The sequence below is a fragment of the Manis pentadactyla genome, chromosome 13 (assembly GCF_030020395.1).
Source record: "Manis pentadactyla isolate mManPen7 chromosome 13, mManPen7.hap1, whole genome shotgun sequence".
In the NCBI taxonomy this organism is placed as follows: Eukaryota; Metazoa; Chordata; class Mammalia; order Pholidota; family Manidae; genus Manis; species Manis pentadactyla.
In genome coordinates this window covers 11476808-11496203 of record NC_080031.1, presented here as the reverse complement: position 1 = coordinate 11496203, position 19396 = coordinate 11476808, and the positions used below count along the sequence as shown (strand labels likewise).

General features: G+C 40.5%; 1 protein-coding gene across 2 annotated transcripts in view; it reads left to right on the top strand.

The window, feature by feature from the left end:
* The first annotated feature begins 4 nt into the window (after positions 1 to 4).
* The window catches only part of FEZ1 (fasciculation and elongation protein zeta 1), a 38466-nt gene continuing 19074 nt past the window's right edge, over positions 5 to 19396 (top strand). Inside the window, exons 1-3 of one of the 2 annotated variants that reach the window (XM_036930266.2) lie at positions 5 to 162; positions 5298 to 5653; positions 11980 to 12079. In XM_036930266.2, the coding sequence (XP_036786161.1) occupies positions 5343 to 5653; positions 11980 to 12079 (411 nt within the window). In that variant the 5' untranslated portion in view covers positions 5 to 162; positions 5298 to 5342. Of the gene's footprint in view, positions 163 to 984; positions 1086 to 5297; positions 5654 to 11979; positions 12080 to 19396 lie in introns of those variants that run through there. The other variant, XM_036930267.2, reaches the window with a different exon arrangement.

Below are 19396 nucleotides of genomic sequence, written 5' to 3'. Positions count from 1 at the left end.
CGAGCGGAGCCGGCGCCCGCGGAGCTGCGGGGGGAGCGCTCGCTGGCTCGCCGCTGCCGCTGCCCCTGCGCTGCGCTCCGGCCGCGCCGCTCGCCGTGGCCCGTGGATGGGGGTGTCTCGCTGAGCCCCGTGAGCCGCCTCCTTCCGCCAGGACCCGCACAGGTGCCGTCGCGGGGGGCGACCTTAGTCCGGACAGACCCGCTGCCGTGGGCGGGGGCTGGAGGGGGTGGTGAGGGAGGCCCGGCCACTCGGGCTTCTCCGCAGGCAGGTCTGGGGGCGCCGCAGTCCCGCACCCCGGCCTGTCCCGTCCTGGAATCGGAAAGGAAGAGCCCAGAGGCCGTCGCCCTCCGGCCCAGCCCTTCGCAGGAGCGCAGCGGGGACGCAGTGCTAGGGGGCCGGGAGATGGGGGATGATGGGCGCTCCAACCATCCTCAGAGCCTCGGACCCCCAGCCAGGCCGAGCGCGCGTTGTGTGACCGCAGGCGGCGCGGTCGGGGGTCTGGGGAGCCCGGGAGCGCTGCCCAGGGATGCTGGGCCAGTGGGTCGGTACCTCCTCCCAGGACCGTTATCTGGTCCGGTCAGCCTTAACAGCCCCAGAATCATCTGGGCCCCTAAAAACCTGACCCCGAACCCCGCCCGCGCCCCTCCCTCGCGTGCCGGGCCTTTCCCCAGAACCGTGCATTCCTGCAATGTCAGAACGGCCGGCAGCTGCCGCAGACGCTGGGGAGCGATTGTTTCCCCACAGAGCAGGTCGGAGAAAGGACGAGCGTGGCGGTGGTGCGGACGCGCTGCCCTCCTGTGGGCCCCCGGCCCCTGGGACTCGGCGGCGCGGGCCACAGCCCGGGGCGGGGGGTGTCATCACAGCCCTCTCTCCTCTCTGGCCTATCCCTTCCCTCCTCGCCGCCTGACAGCCCCTGGGCCGCTTCCCTCTCCGCTGTCCCGCTGCTGCTTGGCCCAAAGGGCCGTGGAGTATGTGGCGGCCTGCGCGGGATGAGCCCAGCTTTCTTGGAGCGCCAGCCATTGTGCTGTTTGGAGGAGCCTTTCTTTACCCTAGCAGACGGGGGAGGAGGGAGATGTGAGATGAGGGTGAGTGAGCAGCAGGAGCGGGAAGGGGGGGAAGCAGGACGCAAAGGGGCTGCTGACTGTATAATGTACAAGCAATCAAACACTCTGTCAACATGTGAAGCTGGCACAGTCTTATATATTGACTGGGTTTTCCTGAGTAGATTGGGAAAACTGAGGGTGGATCAGCGCAGGGTAGGTTTTAGGGATGGTGGAGGGGCATAGACCCAAGTGATCTATGGGCCAAGTAACGGAAGAAGAGGGAGCTGGAGTGGGGTCTCCGTGGAGGTGGTGGAGGTGCAGAGGCTCCGCAGGGGGAAGCACGGTGAATTCTCTACTGCTCCTGCTCCAGTCCGCTCAGCTCAGCAAAGCGGGGATGGGAAATTTGTACCGCAGCCCCAGGCTGCAGCTAGTGCATCATTGTGCTGCCAGAGAGGCTTATGGGTTCCCTACTGGGTTTCTGTTAAGCACCCAGCCCTCTTTTCTTTTCCAAAATTACACCATCTATTGGGAGTCAGAATAAATGGAATAGATTCTAAGACATAATCAAACTATACTCCTGCACTCTGTTCTATGATAAAACACAAAAAGACAAGACAGCCCTTCTGTAGTTCTCTTTTTCTGCCATTCTTCATGTATTTTTTAAAAACCTATTTTGGAAGTATAGGGCAAAAGGATAAGCTATCAATGTATTCACCCTCGCTTTCAGCAGGAGGAGGCCTCTGAGATGAGCTGTGAATGAAGACTGGGGCAAGTTTGTTGAGATGTAAGAGTAGGACATTTAAGTTGGGGGACAAAGGCACCCCACCAATAGGAAAAGCAAAAGAAAGTGAGCTAAAGGTAACAGGGAAAGGTGCCTGGTTCTCATTTCTGCCACTGCCTGGGGTCTTTCTGCAAATACTGGGCTCAGTTTGGGTGCTGAGTGATTTCCAACTTCTAGTGCAGGCTTTCAGTTTTAGCTTTGTCACTAGGTGGTCTTTTATGCAGACCTTCTTGGCTCCTGGGTAGTGAGCTGATGGAAAGAAATCAGGCTATATTATGGATTGTTCCAATGATCATGTTTCTGAACTCTAGAGCTGTGATATCCAGTTCTTCTGCAATCTTCTAGACCAATCAGTTTTCTCTAGATCCTGCCTCAGCAGAGGATGGGTGCTTTTTCAGCATAATCTTCGTGTTGCCGACACTCAGAACTCAGTCTTAGTCCTAGATTCTGGTGGACTGCCCTCTTGTTGCTGGTATAGTATAGATTGTGCTGGTTGCACAATAGTATAGATTGTACCATTTCAAACCAACACCTCTATTGTATCATCTACTTATTCCAACTCCCCCTTCTCTCCTAGATAAGAGTATAAATTTAAAAGGAGTATAAATATCTGGAACATCGTCTGGGTAGCTTTTATGTCTTTCTGAAATGGGACCAGTGATCCAAGAGGCCTTCCTTGATCAAATGAACTGAAAATTTTGTCTTCTTTTAGACAAAAACATAATGAAGTTCATTCAGCAGTCCTTCTCCCAGTTGATAAGAATGTTGAAGCATTACACGCAGGATATCCTGGCTGGGGAAGTTTTTCTTTCTCTTGCAGCACTCTCTCCCCACATTTCCATGTAACTGAGTTATCCTCATTTTCCTGAAATCATTGACATTTATTAGACATTATGTATTCCAGACATTGTACTTAGCACTTCAAAGCACCACAAAATAACCTTCAATGTCAATACTACTTTAAGCCCCATTTTATAGGTGAGGAAACTGAGGCATAAAGAGGTTGATAATTTGCCCAAAGTCTCACAGCTAGAAAGTGATAGGACCAGGATGGGAACCTGGGGTCCAGGCTCTCAACCAACACTGAATCCTGCCTCAGTCAACACAATTCCGTGGTCTGCAGAAACTTCTTTACCCACTACTGCACTTTGTGATCTTTTCTAAATGCACTTTGATCCTCAGGGATTTCTAATCTTTTTTGTGTTATGGGCCCTTTGGAAATGTAGAGAAAATTCTTGGATTCTTCTCCAAATACCTTTTTAAATGCATAAGATAAAATATAGTTATATTCAAAGAGTCTTCAGGGGTCTGTAGACCCTAGGTGAAGAGCTCCTGACTGGCAATTAGTTGTGTATTGTTTTATAGCTGTGTTGTCCAATATGGCAGCCACCAGCCACATGTGGCTATTGGGCACTTGGACTGTGGCTAGTTCAAATGGAGAGGTGCTCTGAGTATAAAATACACCCTGGATTTTGAAGACTTGATTTGAGCAGAGAATGTAAAATGTCTCATTAATCTTTTAAAATATGGATTACATTTTGAAATGGTAACGTTTTGGATATATTGGATTAAATAAAATATATTATTATAATTACAATTATTAATTAATATGTTATTAAAATCAACTTCAAAGGTATTAACTCTATACCAACACCTTCACTTTAATGAATGAGGAAGTCAGGCCCCCACAATGCTGTCATTCTTCCAGGCACTGGCAGTCTGTTGGCTCTAAGGCCTTGTGTTCTTTTCAAGGTATCATACTGCTTTGATATCTTTTTGTATTCCAAGGTCCTATCATATTGCCTTTGCAAACTATAAAGGCTCAGAATATGTTTTGATGCAATGTGATAAGTAACTGACAATCCCAGTAAAATCCCAGTGAGCAATGACTGGATCATCACCCGGCATGCCCTCTGCCTAGCTTATTTAGAGTTGTAGTTTTGTAGGTAGAGATGGTGAATGGCACTTCTAGAGCAAAACCCATAGTTTCTGATGTCTGGTTCTCCCCAGACAGTGGTTCCAATGTAAGCATCTATATGGATCAATAATCAGGCAGGAGAGAAAAGTCTGGTTGCTTTTCTGTGTTACAGAGAAGGAAGTTGAGTATGTAGAGATGGTATGATAGACAATAATGCTTTGCTGCCTGAATTGAAAATGAGAAACTGTTTGTGGGGGATGGAAGATCGTTTTTCAATGAGCACACACTGATTGATTGCCTACCACAGAGCAGTGTGTGCTGGGAGCCATGTAGGGTGTCCAGAGGACGTCTGTGCCCTTGAGGAATTTAAATTAAAATTGGGGAAGGGCTTTCATGTACTCACAGATGGATAAAGCACAGCTGAAGGTAGTATATGAAGATGGCCTGGAGCTATTGGGAAATGAAGGGCGGTCTGAAGTGTAGCCTTCTGGGTGCAGCGCCCAAGATTTCAGAATCTGGCTTGGCAGTACATGGGTAGTTGGATATATCTTTTACAGGCTAATAGATAATTTAATCCATTCCTTTAGTCTGGACATAGACTCTGTGCCTCGGAAAAACTTGGGTGCTTGTTTGAAAGTCTCTGCCAGTGTCCTAGAAGTCTATTATTTATCAATAAGGTAGGTAATGTCCAGGTTTGTGAGCCCTTATCCAAAGTCCTCGGGGTCAGGCATGTTTCAGAATTTAGATTATCTCAAGTTTTAGAAGTCAGTGATAGAGTGCAGATTCTTCATCTCATCCCCTGGGAGATGGGGAAAGAGTCTCTATAATGAAAAAAAATTAGTATTTCTGAAGCAAAGCACACTACATGGGATAAATGAAAACAAGCAACTTTATATTAATGTAGATTAGGTTTACTTGCCAAATGAGTTTAGGTCAGGTTGGATTTTGCCTTTAAATATATTAGGAAAAACTTCCAGTTTTCAGAGCACATGGGTAAGGATATGGACCTATGGCTGTAATAATAACAGAGAATATATGTTGAATAATGTTGATGTTTATTATTTACTAGACACTGTTCTAAGCCCTTACCAGGGTCTATTCTTGTTTATTCCTTTAACCCTTGTGACATCTCTTTGAGGGAGGTCCTGTTACCATTTCTGTCTTGAGGAGAATGAAAGGAAGCATAGACAGGTTAAGTAATTTGCTGAAATCACAGCTTGTAAGGGGCAGAACAGGATGCACACGTAGGCAGTCTGTTCCAGGGGCTGCATACTTAACCACTAAGCTTTGTTTTTGGAGTGGGCAACTGGAAGCAGCTCTGTCTCCAAAGTTTACTCTAATTTACTCTATTTAGGTTAGTATTATTCACACTGGCAATGATGTTTGAAACCCTTAAGTGTATAATAGTGACAAAGTGCAGGAACGATGGATGCCAGTGAAGTGGAATCTTTGTTTTGAGAGAGATTCAGACTAATGCAATATGTGGTTACCATTCCTCAGCCGACTGGCACATAAGCCCAGTTCAAACTCACATGACCTTGTCTGTTTCTTCCAGATCAACGAATCTCGAACGGTGCACTTGTTCTATTGCTAAGCAATAATGGAGGCCCCACTGGTGAGTTTGGATGAAGAGTTTGAGGACCTTCGGCCCTGCTGCTCGGAGGACCCAGAGGAGAAGCCACGGTGTTTCTATGGCTCATCTCCTCACCATCTAGAGGACCCCTCCCTCTCTGAGCTTGAGAATTTTTCCTCTGAAATAATCAGCTTCAAGTCCATGGAGGACCTCGTGAATGAATTCGATGAGAAGCTCAACGTCTGCTTTCGGAACTACAATGCCAAGACCGAAAACCTAGCTCCAGTGAAGAACCAGTTTCAGATCCAAGAGGAGGAGGAAACGCTGCAGGATGAGGAGTAAGAAGTCTTAATTGCCCCCTATTGCTTCACACAAGCACCCTAGTCTGGGGCTCCTATCTTACCATGGTTTCCGTCTGTGGGTTCACAGCATACTAGTTACATGTTTATGTCAGTGGGGCAGCGCTCTAGTTATTGCTGACATTGTTCTGTCTTGTCCTTTTCTGGTCACCTGTAGAGCTTTCTTAAATGGAAACCTTAAAGGAATGAAGGATTTTTAAGGAGCAGATAAAATAGAATTTCAGGAGCATGTTAAATTTGGAGTCTATCTTCAGTTTTCTTTATATCAGCAGTAATCAACCCAGATATTAGAAATAAGGGACAGAAAAAAAAATTATACGATGGAGGAATCTATGTCTTCAGAACAATTTGCTTCAAGAAACACCAGAATTATGAAAATTTCCAAATTGTTTACAAACCCCTCAGGACTGGAAAAATGATCTACAAGTGTTAAGGCATGTCCAGATAAGAACGCGTATAAATTTCACTAAGAGCCCAGGGAATTACCCTGCGCCAAACAAAAGCCATAAACAGGTGAAGTGGCTTTTGAATATGTAGGTTCCCTGCGTCACTTACTGGCCACTTCTGGGGTCTGAACAGTAGTCAAGGAAAGGGACTTGAGAGAAGTGCTATTTGAGGAGGGACTAGAAAGAGAAATTTATATGAATTAAAGAAGGGTGTTCGGGCACTTACTAAAAACAGGCATGAATTCCCTACGCAGATGAAATACACACCAGTCATTCTTTAGGAACCACACAAGAAACTTCAAGTAGTTGGTAATGGAAGTTTAGAACAACTGTGTTTTGGTTTCTCTTTTTACGGACTTGAGTGGGAAGATTTGCCCATAAATAACAGTGGTAAAAGGTATATCCTAAAGAATTGGACCCGGCTGTCTTTTGGAAATAGTTGCTTATTTGATGACTGGATCTTTGAATACAAGGGCTACATAGCTGTCTGTCTTTACTTGCTATTATATCCCTACCCTATTGTCTAATACCATGCTTGATACATAGTAAGTGATCAAGTAGTATTTTCTGAGTGAAATATTGAATACTGCATGAATTCAATAAGCAATCATAGTTATAGTTAGCCTGTAGGTACATGTAATGTATTTCCAGGTCCATACCATTTCCTTCTTTTCTTTTTAATTAATGCTAGCCGGAAGGCATGATCACAGAGAGAACATTTCACTCCGGTGGCCAGTACTATAACCATGGGCTGCGCATTTCAATTCAATTTTAAGTTTCAAACTGATTCTTTTTAGATTCTGAGCCTGCTGCAATTTGTTCAACTTCCTTACATCAAAAAAAGAATGTCTCTGGGGCATTATTATACCAAGTATTTTTTTACTCTAGTTCATTGCACCAGGCAATGAACTGGAAATACGAAGACTATGAATTATAACGTTGATACTCTTGCTAACTCTCTGTGTGACCTTGGGCTAGTCACTTAACTCTAGTGGACTGCGTGGGTCCTTACCTTTGAAACCTCCAGAGCGCAATCTTGATGAAGCGGGGCTAAGGACTTGCATAGAACCTAATTTCTTATCTCTCCCAGACTGTGCTCTGAAAATGACATTTTAAGATGTATTCAATTCCTTTTGCTTCCAACAAATCATTTCTCCCCATCTAAATCCCACCTCTGCCTCATTAAGGATGAAGGCCCAGTGAGTAGGTACGTATTCTCTTTCAGCACATTAGCAGAGGCCACTCAATGTTAATTACCATCATAGGGGATTATTGGTCTTCTGATTTTTCTGACTTGCCTGCCTCATTGACTGATTCAGCTAAAAGACCGAAGGTTGAACAATTCCTTAGAGATGCAGTATTATTCGGGGATAGTGTAGAGGGAGGATCTGGGAAGAGAGAAATTACCACTGCGTTTTCTAAGCTGTCAGTGTATTTAAAGCTTTACAGCCTGAAATAAAAATCAGAATTAAATTTCACATTTTGTTTTATAGACACCTATCCAGATAGTTCAACTGTAAAATTATGAGGAGGTGAAAGAAAAAAATAATTTAGTATCTAATCTGGCTGAGATTCTCCTAGGCATAGCTTGTCATAAACTTGCTTAAATTTAGTATTTAGAGGTATATTTCATTCACAAATGAATTAAAAGTGTTTGGGGTTGGGTAGAACTAAATAATAGAAGCTTAAAACAAAAGAGGTTAATTCTTGGTCAAATTAACCTCCTTGAAGATAGCACAAATCATAAAGCAAATACAGTAATTCTTTTTAAAGTTTTGATTTCTTTAGCTCTCATTGAGAAATATTTGGCTAATGCAGAATTGACTGAGTTAGCAACTTGCCTTTGATTTGTTGGGGCATGGAAATTCTAGGCATTAAAAAGAGAGTCAAATTTGAATATATATTTCCTGTTGTTAAATTTAGAAAATATTCCAGAATCTCTTCTTTGCATATGTGTGATCATCCTTTCCTTTGTCATAAGAGATCTGACCTGGAGGCCAGAGCCTTTTAGAGGCACTGAAAAATGGGACTGGGTAGTCCTTGCCCCTACCTCATTGGGGTCCCTGTCAACCCTCTTATTATTAGTACCCTGGTGTCAGCGGGGCCAAACGTGAGAACAAAGACAGTTTCTTGTTCTTCATGTAGAATTATTGGGATGTAGAATTTAAGGATGATGACATTAAAAATAAAGTCCACACAATAACTAAATGGCCTGTGGTCAACCATATCTTAAGTTGGAGACAAGTAAATGCCAACTAATCAGATAGAGACAGCTGATAGATAACTATGATTTTTATGGAGATGAGTTCTCTTCTTGGAGGTTCAATTTCCCTATCCAGATGGAAGAGGTAGTATTGATTCTATTTAAGCATTTGAAAAAAATCTAAAAAGTTGCTCAAAGTCATTAATATGCTAATAATGGGCAATTCCTAAGTATTAACTGCAAAAGTATACTCATGTTAACACACATCCGAGTGTGGATATTGGCATGACTGGTTACAAATAAAACAATGGACAACAGTAGCCACCGAGAGGGGATTAAGGCAGATGTTACCCAGTTGGAATTCTAATGAGCCCTTTGAACTAGCTGTCTACCAATAGGTGTTCAGAGATGTGTGTGTGTGTATGTGTAATAGGATTAATGTAGCCTTGATGGCTCTATATTGCCAGTAGACCCAGATCTTTGTATACGCATCTTGCACAACCCATTCTGTTTAGTTTGCTCATACCGGGCCAGCATCCTTTTTCAAGTCCCTAGCCCTCCCTAGTGAAGGATAGTTTGGTCATTTCTACAGGCACTACTCTCAAGCTATAAAGGCTCATGAAAAGCCTTTTCTGTTATTATAGGGACTGAGAGAGCAAATTGAAGCTGGATGCCATGGCAGCCTACTGATAGGAACTGAGGCAATCTGTTTAATCTTAGTTCTTTGATAAAAGATACAGTGTATAACTTTGGAAGTCTCCTTTCCCCAAGATAAGGCTAAGTAGCAGGATGCATCTCAGGAAGTGCAATTTACAGTCTAACTGTAAAAGGGAGCAGATCCTTTCCCGAGGGCCCTGCTGATGGGATGGACAGCCTCTCCAGGGAGACAAGCCCTTCCCATTCTCTTCCTCACAGAAAGCTTTGTGTTTTTCCCTCCCACCACCTGCCTACCTGCCAGCATTCTGCCTCTGTCTTCCTTTCAGCCTTCTCTGGGCTGGAGATCTAGACAGAAAGCGTCGTGCACCCTGCTGCCCTCTGCCATTTCTGCCTTTGTAGACTGATGAAAGCACAATGTCCAGAATAACATCCTTACGGATTTTTCACGCAGAGCCAGTTTTTGAACTGCTGCTCTGGGTTGAGATTTGGAAGTTGGTATATTATTCTGATACCCAGGTTAGTGCCACTCATAAAATTCATAAAGAATTGGAATAGTTGGTTAGGAATATAGGCTCTGTAGATGTAGTGCCTGGCTTCAAATCCCATCTGTTATCACCGGCTGTATGAACCAAGACAAGTTAATGAACTTCACTCTGTGTTTCAGTTTTTTTCTTTTACTTATTTAGTACCTGCCTTATAGAGTTGTTGTGGGGAATGAATGAATTAGCCCACATACAGGTTAGAACAGTACCTGGGTTATAGTAGGTGCCCATTAAGTGTTGTCTGCTACGGTTATTATGGTCAGGTGGGTGCTGAAAAGCACAGGAAGGGCATGCCTGTGATTACAACGAGATGAGAGGTTGGTTATGCACCTCCAAGGATAAAAAGCGCACCAGGAAGGAAGAAGAAAAGCTGGACAGAACATGCAAGAGAACAAGGAAAACTGGAATTTCTGAGGAGAGAAAGTTTTAGCGAATTGTCACTAAAAATCGAGAGTCAGCATGTGAAATCCAGAGTATGTCAGTGAAGGTTCAGATGAGAAAAGTTGCCGCTCCCTAACTGACTGAAGAGAGTTCTCAGTCCTCCCGTTGAGGAGGTGAACAGGTTCAAGGTCATCGGAAGGTGTGTGGTCCATTCAAGGTCTCAACTTCCACCCTGCCTAGGGGAGGTACCTAAGGCTTATGACTATTTTGGGCTTTACTGAATTGCATTTCTTCAGGTACTCGCCGCAGGAACAAATCGAAGGTCAGTGCCTGTGCTTGTGTTTCTTTTCCTGGCAGCAGAGGATGGGATGTAGTGATTCAAGGAGGAGCTGCTGTCCACTGACCTTTCTAGTGGGTGTGGCTCTTGGTGTTTCATCTTGGAGATAGTAAATCATACTTGCCTCTTGGCTTTAGAATGCTAATTTAGAATTAGTCTGGATTAATGAAACTCTAATAGTGCCTGATGGAGATTGGATCATCCGTGTTTAAGAAGTAGACTGAAATCCTGCTGAATAGATGTCCTGTGAACCTTTGACGAGTTCTCTCAAAGTGCTTTCTTGTAATTGTAGGAAAACAATGAGTAAATGGGTAACCCAAGCACTGCCATGCGGTTGTGTTTTCTTGAATCGCTTTTATTACTTTATTTATTTATTTGTTGTGCACTAGGAAAACCTCTTAGCTTATATCACATATCCTGATTTCATATATGCTAAGCGTGCTCTCCTCCCCCATTTTATGTATGTAATTTCAACTGTCTGTGCTTTATAATTTATATGTAAATTATTACACATATTTGCACTTACCTTTTCAGCATCTTACACCATATTTTGTCATTTTGAATTTGATCTATGTGTATAAATATTTGCGTATTTTTATAAAGCTATCTCCTTATATTAGCATATCTAAATAAAATGTACCTTCTTAAACTTTGTCTTCATAGCAATCACTCATGTCTGACACACATAGGTGCCTGAGGGAGATTGAATAGAGCCCCCCTGTACGCTGATCTATTTCTCACTCAAGTGCTTGCTGGCTTCTGTGGATGGTATTGTTTTAGAGACTTGGTTTGCTGATTTACATTAATCTCTTGATGTTGACTAATCTGTTTATTCTCTTGTTGGTGAGAGTGTGTGACTTCAGGACTTTCCCTGCCCTTTTATTCCAAAGGAAATTTTTCTGAAATGAGTTAAGCAATAAGAATTGTTGGAAACCCTTTGTTACAATGTACACATCAGAATTTCAAAAAGAAATGTAATAAAGGAGCCCCATCTTCCTCCACTGAAAATCGTGTGGACAGAGGTATAGTTACTGATCCCTTTCATATATTTGCATTAGAGTGTCCATGATGGAGACACAGGACGCTTAAACCCTCCATTGCTAGAGGGCAGGATTGTGTCACCCGTGGGCTTGCTGGCACATTTTGGTTAATAAGTAAGCATTAACAGCGCTGGCATTATCCCCTTACCTATGGGAGATGTCAAAGAGTTAATTCCTGACCATTTAGATTGCAGGCCTCTGAAATTCAAATGCATATAAATGAGGTGAAAACCCTGATTTTAATGGCATTCGGCCAGAAAATCTGTCCAGATCTCTCTCTCTGTCTCTCTCTGTCTCTCTCTACCTCTTCTCTGCCCATAGGAAAGGAAATGCAGCAATTTCTTAGGTTCATGAGACATGAACTCTATGTTGAGGGGCAGATTTATTTCTGGGGGCAATTTATTTGTTGCTGGAGGTAGTTTGCTTTTAGATTCTACCATTCGTATCACAGCGGTGAGAATGTCCTCTTCTCTCAGGCAAACACTACAACCCTGGCCAGGGCCCATTCTCTTGGCTCTTTCTCTCCTGGTAGTGCCTCTAATTCAGTTTCTAAGCTGCTTTGCTTCTGCATGCTGGAAGGCAGATGATCTCAGCCTGGCACACACAGAGGCCTCTCTCCTGCCCTGGCCAGGCTCTTCCTTCCTCCAGGCGGGGCCAGGCCACAGATGTGTGCTAATGAGAGCTTCTCTTTGTTTACAGGGTTTGGGATGCGCTGACAGACAATTACATCCCTTCACTCTCAGAAGACTGGAGGGACCCAAATATGGAGGCTCTGAATGGCAACAACTCTGACACTGAGGTAATTCTCTGGGGCCCCTTACTTAACAAGGCTTGAGAAGATGTGGATTCCAGTTAGGAAAGCTTTCAGTAACAAAACCGTCTTCTTCATGATGTACTGAAGCTCAGCAGTAGCTCAAAAACATTGCTGGGGAGGTAGGAACTGTGGAAGAGGTGAAATGTCTAGTGTATACGAGGTGATTCAAATGATTTTCTGTAACAGGTGTAACTGCAGGTAACTCTGTTGTTGATCCAGGTGCTACAACATGCAAAATAAAGTGGTCTGAAGAGGAGGCCAGCAACTATCACAGGCTTCTTTTGTGTCCAAATAATGATGGTTAGAGAAATCAGGCTTTCCCATCTAAAAAGAACAGTTCAGCCCCATCAAAAACAAGGGAGTAAGTGCAAGCTCAGGGCCTGGTTAATGGCCAAAGTTGGAGCCAGATATTAGCAAGGTGCCCACTCAATGTCAAGGACTTCTTTATGATACTCAACCCATGAGACATTTAGGTGGCTGGACCTGAGTCACATTCTGTCGTTATGGATGTCAAAGAAGAATGTAGCCCGAGGGCTTCTGAAAAAATAAAGAGAATACTTATTTTGACTTGATTTGCATAGGTTTTGGGGAGTGACCTTTCAGAAGATCCAAATTGCCCCTTCTAGATGAATCTACATAGAGAAAGGTGAAATATTTAGTGGCTCTGTTGGTGCTAAAAGCCAGTTTCTGCCTTGATTGGTTTTCTAGTTTCAGCTGTAAAGGAAATTTGACAATTTCTTGTCAGGAAGGGCTATCACAGCCCTGTGGACTCAGCAGATGAGGGAGGAGGTGAAGCCTATCTTTCCAGGTGCTCCTGAATCGAGTCCAAATAGAAGAGCAAGAGACAGATTTCCCTTACGGAGTGATATCTCTGTATATCAGTGCTTAAAATAGCACAGCAAAGAGATCAGCAGCTGGCTGATTTGTTGAAAAGTCACTCTATATCCTTCTTCCCTCTTCTAATAATTAGCAATCCAAAATACTCAAAACCTAAAGACATCATTGACTGGGGCAGGTCAGATGGTGACTTTGAGACTAAGAGATTTGCAGCAAGTCTGCTCAGAGCACAGACAGGAAGCAATGTCTCAGGTCCTGTTTTGAACTCCTGACTGCTCATTTTCTCTTGCAGTGTTTATATGGCGTTTAGTACTCACCCAAAATGCAAAGGAGAAGGAGGCCGTCATGGAATAAATCCAGTGATTGAAATTAAATCAGGCCCAGCGTGGTGCAGAAGGCGGATTTTACTTCATTATCTCTTTTGCCACCTTTCCCATTCATTTTCTAGATTAAGCTAAAGGTTATAGTAGATAGTCTGCCCTTCAAAAGGACTCTAATTTATCCTCATTTGCAGATTCCCCTCAAGAGGGTTAATATTTCAGGGCAAATTGAATGACCTTGAGAAGGATGATCATGAGTTCTGCTCCTGGTAGAATTTCTTCCATCTAACCTATGGGAAAAGGACAGGGTAACAAAAGTGGATGGATTAAGGCTGTTTTATTTCATCTCCTTTATTATCTGGATTCATTACAGTAGAAGCTCTTTTAACTGACCTCAGTGTAAATGACTTGCTAGATTAGCCGGTGCTCTGCGCTCCTGAAACAGCGACCGAACAGCCTTGCACACTGACTGCCCTGGTCGCCTCTCGCTAGCGAGCCCTCCTCTCTCTTCTGCTGCTTATGTGGTTCATTGCCAAGAATCTGTTGTGTTTGTCCCCAAACCTCTTCATGCTTGTCCTTGTGACTGTAACCAAGTAACTTAATCACATGTTATGGAAGCTGTTGAATTATGACTGCAAAGAGCGTCATTTTTGCTTTTTAAAAATCAAAACACATGTACCTAGTTTTAAAAGTCAAATAATACTTTTAAAATATAAAATGTAAAGCAAAAAAACCAATCAAACAAAACAGCAGCTCTTGACTTGTGTTTCCCTACTCTCTAGAGGCAACCATATTTATTTCTTTTGGCATGTATCTCTAATTTTCTAAATAACACATTTACATTGCTATGTATTTAAAATCAACAGTTTTGGCTGTTACCGCTTAACTTTGTATTATGGGAGATGAAATTGAATTCTTTTATGCCACCTCAAATACTCACACTTAGCCTTTCCCCTTCTCATATAGAGTTGTCTCACCAATTTGTAGTAAATCAATATTAAATATATTGATCATACATTATTTTTTGCTGAATCATATAGTGTTCTTTAAGAATAGTTCCTCTCTTGTACTTCTTGTTTAACCTGGAGTGAAGAATTACATTGTTTTTTCATTTGCTTCGTTTCCTATATATCTATCATGAGTTCAATCCAAAACTCTGTGTGAACTCTAAATCTCACAGTGTAGTGAGAAAAAGTCAGATGTTCTATCAATTGATTTTTTTTTTTCATTGAAAAATCCAAACTAATACCCTCCATCTTTCTGCTCTAAACTAGCCTGGTTATATTCTAGGTCTGGTACACAGCTGTTGTCCTGGGAATTTCCTTCTCTTTCATCCTGGGGACAATTCTTGCCTCCCTGTCCTGTCTTCTGACTGCCATATTTTTATGTTTCTGGGTATATTTCCTTGTTTTGGTGAAAACAATTCAGTGTATTCTTGAGAAAGGGTACAGATAAATGTATTTTATGGAATATGTGAGAATGTCTTTATTCTCCTAGCATATACTTGATTGAGAATGTGACTTAGTTTTTTTAGCTTGCAAAACATTTTTTGCTTGTCTGGGAATTGTTTAATCCCTCCTTCATATTTAAATGATAATCGTGCTGGATACAGTATCCTTGGTTCAAGGCCCTTCTGTTTCATTGCATTAAATATATCATGCCGCAAAACATTTTTTACTCAGAATTCTGAAGGCATTGTTCTCTTACCTTCCAGCTTTTAGTTGCTCTTGAGAAGCCCCAAATCCATTCTGATTCTCTGTCTTTTATATGCGATTCTATTTTGGTTCTCTCTAGAAGCTGTTAGGAAATGCTCTTTTTCCTTTCTCATTTGAAATTTTACAATAATGTGCCTTGTAGTGAGGTTTTTTTCCCCCATTCATTCTGCATTGTACTCAGCAGGGCCTTTCAGCCTGAAAGCTCACGACTTTAAATTATGGCATGTTTTCTTGTGTTATTTCTCTGAAGATTATTTCTGTTTTCTGTCTCTATTGAGATGATTATACAGTTTTCTTATTGATTATGTTACAGTGATGAATTACATGAATAGATTTTCAGATATTAAATCAACCTTGAGATAAACCCAATGGGGTCATGATATATTCTTCTTTTCTCTCTCTTTTTTATTTTTCTCTCTTTTCTTTTTGGTTTTCTTTTTTCTCACAGCTTTACTGAAGGATAACTGGCATATAATAAACGGCATATATTAAAGCATGCAATTAGATAAGTTCTGACATATGTATACATCTGTGAAACCACAATCAAGATATTGAGCATGTCTTTCCTTTCACTTCCCAATCTCCAGGCAACCTGTTTCTGTACACTATAGATTAGTTTGTATTTTTTAGAAATTTGTATAAATGGTATCATGCAGCATGTACTCTCTTTTTGGCTTTTTAAACACAGTATACTTACTTAAATATCCATCTATTTTATTGTATGAATCAATAGCTCACTCCTTTTTATTGCTCAGTAGTCTTCCATTAAATGGACATACCATCATTTTCTTATTCACTCACCTATTGATGGACATTTGGGTTGTTGCCAGTTTTTGAATATTACAAATAAAGCTACTGTGAATATTCTTGTCTAAGTCTTTTTGTGGACATATGTCTCCATTTTTCTTGGGTAAAAACCTATGAGTGGAATGTCTGGGTCATATGGTAAGTGTGTGTTTCACTTTGTTCTGAACTGCTGGACTGTTACCCAGTTTGAGAGCTCGAATTATTCCACATCCTTATCAACACTTGTTATGGATAGCCTTTTACACTTTAGACATTCGAGTAAGTATACAGTAGTATCTTATTTCGGTTTTAAATTGCATTTCCCTAGTAACATATGATATTGAGCATCTTTGTATGTGCTTATTTACAGCCTGTGTATCTTGGTGAAGTGCCTGTTCAAATCTCTTGCTCATATTCTTAATGGGTTGTTTGTGTTCTTATTATTGAGTTGTTAGAGCTCCTTATGTTAAGGGATCAAATAAGACATACTACATTTTTGAGTTGATTCAAACAAAAATCAGTTTGAATCAGGCAGTGCCAAACCCAGAGTGGTTAAGAGTGCTGCATTGACAGGAGCTAGAGGGAGACTATAGAGAAGAGGTGGAAACAAAAGAAGGAAATTATTTGATTGGCTATAGCTTAAGTGGTTGATTGTATTATGGGAAAGCCTAGTTGGCTATTTGTGATTGGTTCTCTTTTGGTTTGAATTCTTAACCCTGAGGTATTTAGAGGCTTAGGTTTTGGTTTGCTTAGTAGACTCCTAAGGCATTAAAGGTCTCCTTGTTTAAATAATTTAGAATATATAGTCTAGATATAAATGCTTTGTCTGATACATGTTTTACGAATATTTTCTTCTTGTCCAAGTATTGCCTTTTAACTTTCTTAACCTTATTGTTTGAAGATCAAATATCTTTTAAATGTGAAGTCCAGTTTGTTGATTTTCTTTTCAAAGTTTGTACTTCTTGTGTAGTGTTTAAGAAATCTCAAAAACCAGGGCCACTAAGATTTTTTCTTAAGTCTCCTAGAAGTTTTATAAATTTAACTTTTATTTGGTTTATGATCCATTTCAAGTTAGTTTCTGTATATGGTGTGAGGTAAGGCTCAAGGTTCATTTTTTTGTATGTGTGTGTATGGCTATCCATTTGTTCCAGTATTATTTATTAGAAATACTATCCTTTCTCTATAGAATTGTCTTGGTACCTTTGTTGAAAATCAATTGACCATATGTGTGTTGATCAATTTCTGAACTCTCTATTCTGTTTCATTGAAATATGTGTCTATCTTGAGCCAATATCATGCTATATTATTACTGTAACTTAATAGTAAATCTTGACATAAAGCAGTGTTAAGTCTTTCAACTTTGTTCTTTTTTTTCAAAGTTTTTTTTTATAACATTAGGTCCTTTGCATTTCCATATCAATTTTGGAATTGGCAGATCAATTTCTACAAAAATTGTTGGAAATTCAACTGTGATTATGTCTATAGATCAATTTATTATGTTAATGTAGTAAGTTATACTAATTGATTTAATATTTTCAAATATTAAACCAACCTTTCATTTTTAAGATAAATCCCACTTGTCATGGTATCCTTTTTATATAATGTGGGATTTGATTTGCTAATATTTTATTAAAGTTTTTGCAGCTATGTTCATGAAGAATCTTTTTCTGAAATTTTCTTGTATTATCATAAAATTAATTGGGTGTTTTTTCCCCTCTCCTCTGAAAGAGTTTATGTTCGATTGGTATTATTTTTCCCTTAAATGTTTGATAAACTATACCAGTGAAACCAGCTGGGCCAGTGTTTTCTCTGTGGAAGGGTTTTGATTACAGATCAATTTGTTTAATAGATATGGGGCTTTTCAGGTTTTCTGTTTCTTCCTGAGTTGATTGTGGTAAGTTGTGTTTTTCAAGAAATTTGTTTATTTAATCTAAGTCACTGAACATGTATGGGTTGACCACACAGTTGTTTATGATATTTTCTTTTTCTTTTAATGTCAGTAAGAACAATAGTGATGTTCCCCATTTTATTACTATTCTGTTCCCTCCTTCCGCCTCTCTCCCTCCCACCCTCCTCATCAGTCTATTTATTAATCTCTCCAGAAAACCACTCTTGATTTCATTTTTTCTCTATTTGTTCATTTTATGGTTTGTTGATTCTTCCCTTAACTTTATTATCCTTGTTTTAAATAACTTTTTAAAGCTTCTTAAGGTGGAAACTTAATTTATATTTTGAACTTAAAAAAAAAAACTGTTTTAGTCTATTTGGGGCACTAAAACAAAACACCACAGACTGGGTGGCTTATAAACAACAGACACTTATTTCTCAGAGTCATGGAAGCTGGAACTCCAGGGTACCAGCATTGTTTGGTTCTGGGAAAGGCCGTCTTCCAGTTTGCAGACTGCCAGCTGGCTGGGTCCTCACAGGGTACGAGGGTCTTAGGAGCTGTGTAGAGCGCCTTTTGTGAGGCTCCACCCTTATGACTTAAGCACCTCCCCAAGGCCCCACCTCTTAATATCATCACACTGGTTATTAGATTTCAACATATGAAATTTAGGAGGACAGAAACATTCAGACCAGTCAGCAATAACATAAGCATCTTAAAACAGTACAATTTCCTTTAAGCATTGCTTTTACTGAATCCCACAATTTTGATAATGGCATTTTTTTCATTATCATTCAGTTCAAAATATTTCCTAATTTTCTTTTGTGATTTCTTCTTGTGACCCATGGATTATTTAGAAATATGTTGCTTAATTCAAAGTGTGGGGATCTTATAGATATGATTTTGTCCTTCTCATTTAATTTTGTCAGAGAACACAATGTACACATTCAATATTTTAAAATATATTGAGGCTGATGTATGGCCAGCATTGTGGTGTATCTTAGTGACTGTACTATGTACCATTGAAAAGAATGTGTATTCTGCAATTGTTGGTTACAATGTTCTATATAGATCAACTAGATTAAATAGGCTTACAGTATTGTTGAATTCTTTTGTATCCTAATTGATTTTCCCCCATCTGTTTATTCTTTTAGTTGCCAAGGGAGAAGTGTTAAAATCTCCAATTATTATTTTTGTATTTGTCTATTTCTTTCTTTAGTTCTGTTAGTTTTTGTCTGATATATTTTGAAGCTTTGTTATTAAGAAAAATATGCTTTTATTATTGCTATGTTTTCCTGAGTAATGGCCCTTTATATTATTGTGAAATACCCTTCTTTATCTCTGGCAATACTCCCTCTTGAAATCTACTTTGATATGAATTTAGCCACAACACAAGACCTATTTATGTCCTTATATTTAAAATTTAAAGTGTGTCTTTTGTAGATTGCATATAGTTGGGTCTTTTACATTTATTCTGACAGTGATGTGCATTTTGGTTTATTGTGTTTAGTTCATTAATATTTATTGTAACCATAATGGTTTGTGTTTAGGTGTATCATCTTGCATTTCTATTTGTCCCATATGGATTTGCTGTTGTTCCTCTGTTCCATTTTCTCTGCCTTCTTTTGAATTAGTATTTTTTTGGCATTCCATTTTATTTATTCCATTGGATTTTTATCTGTACCTCTTTGTACTTTTGTTTGTTTTAGTGGCTGCTCTAGGGATTATACTCTGCATTATTAAATTATCATAGGCTATT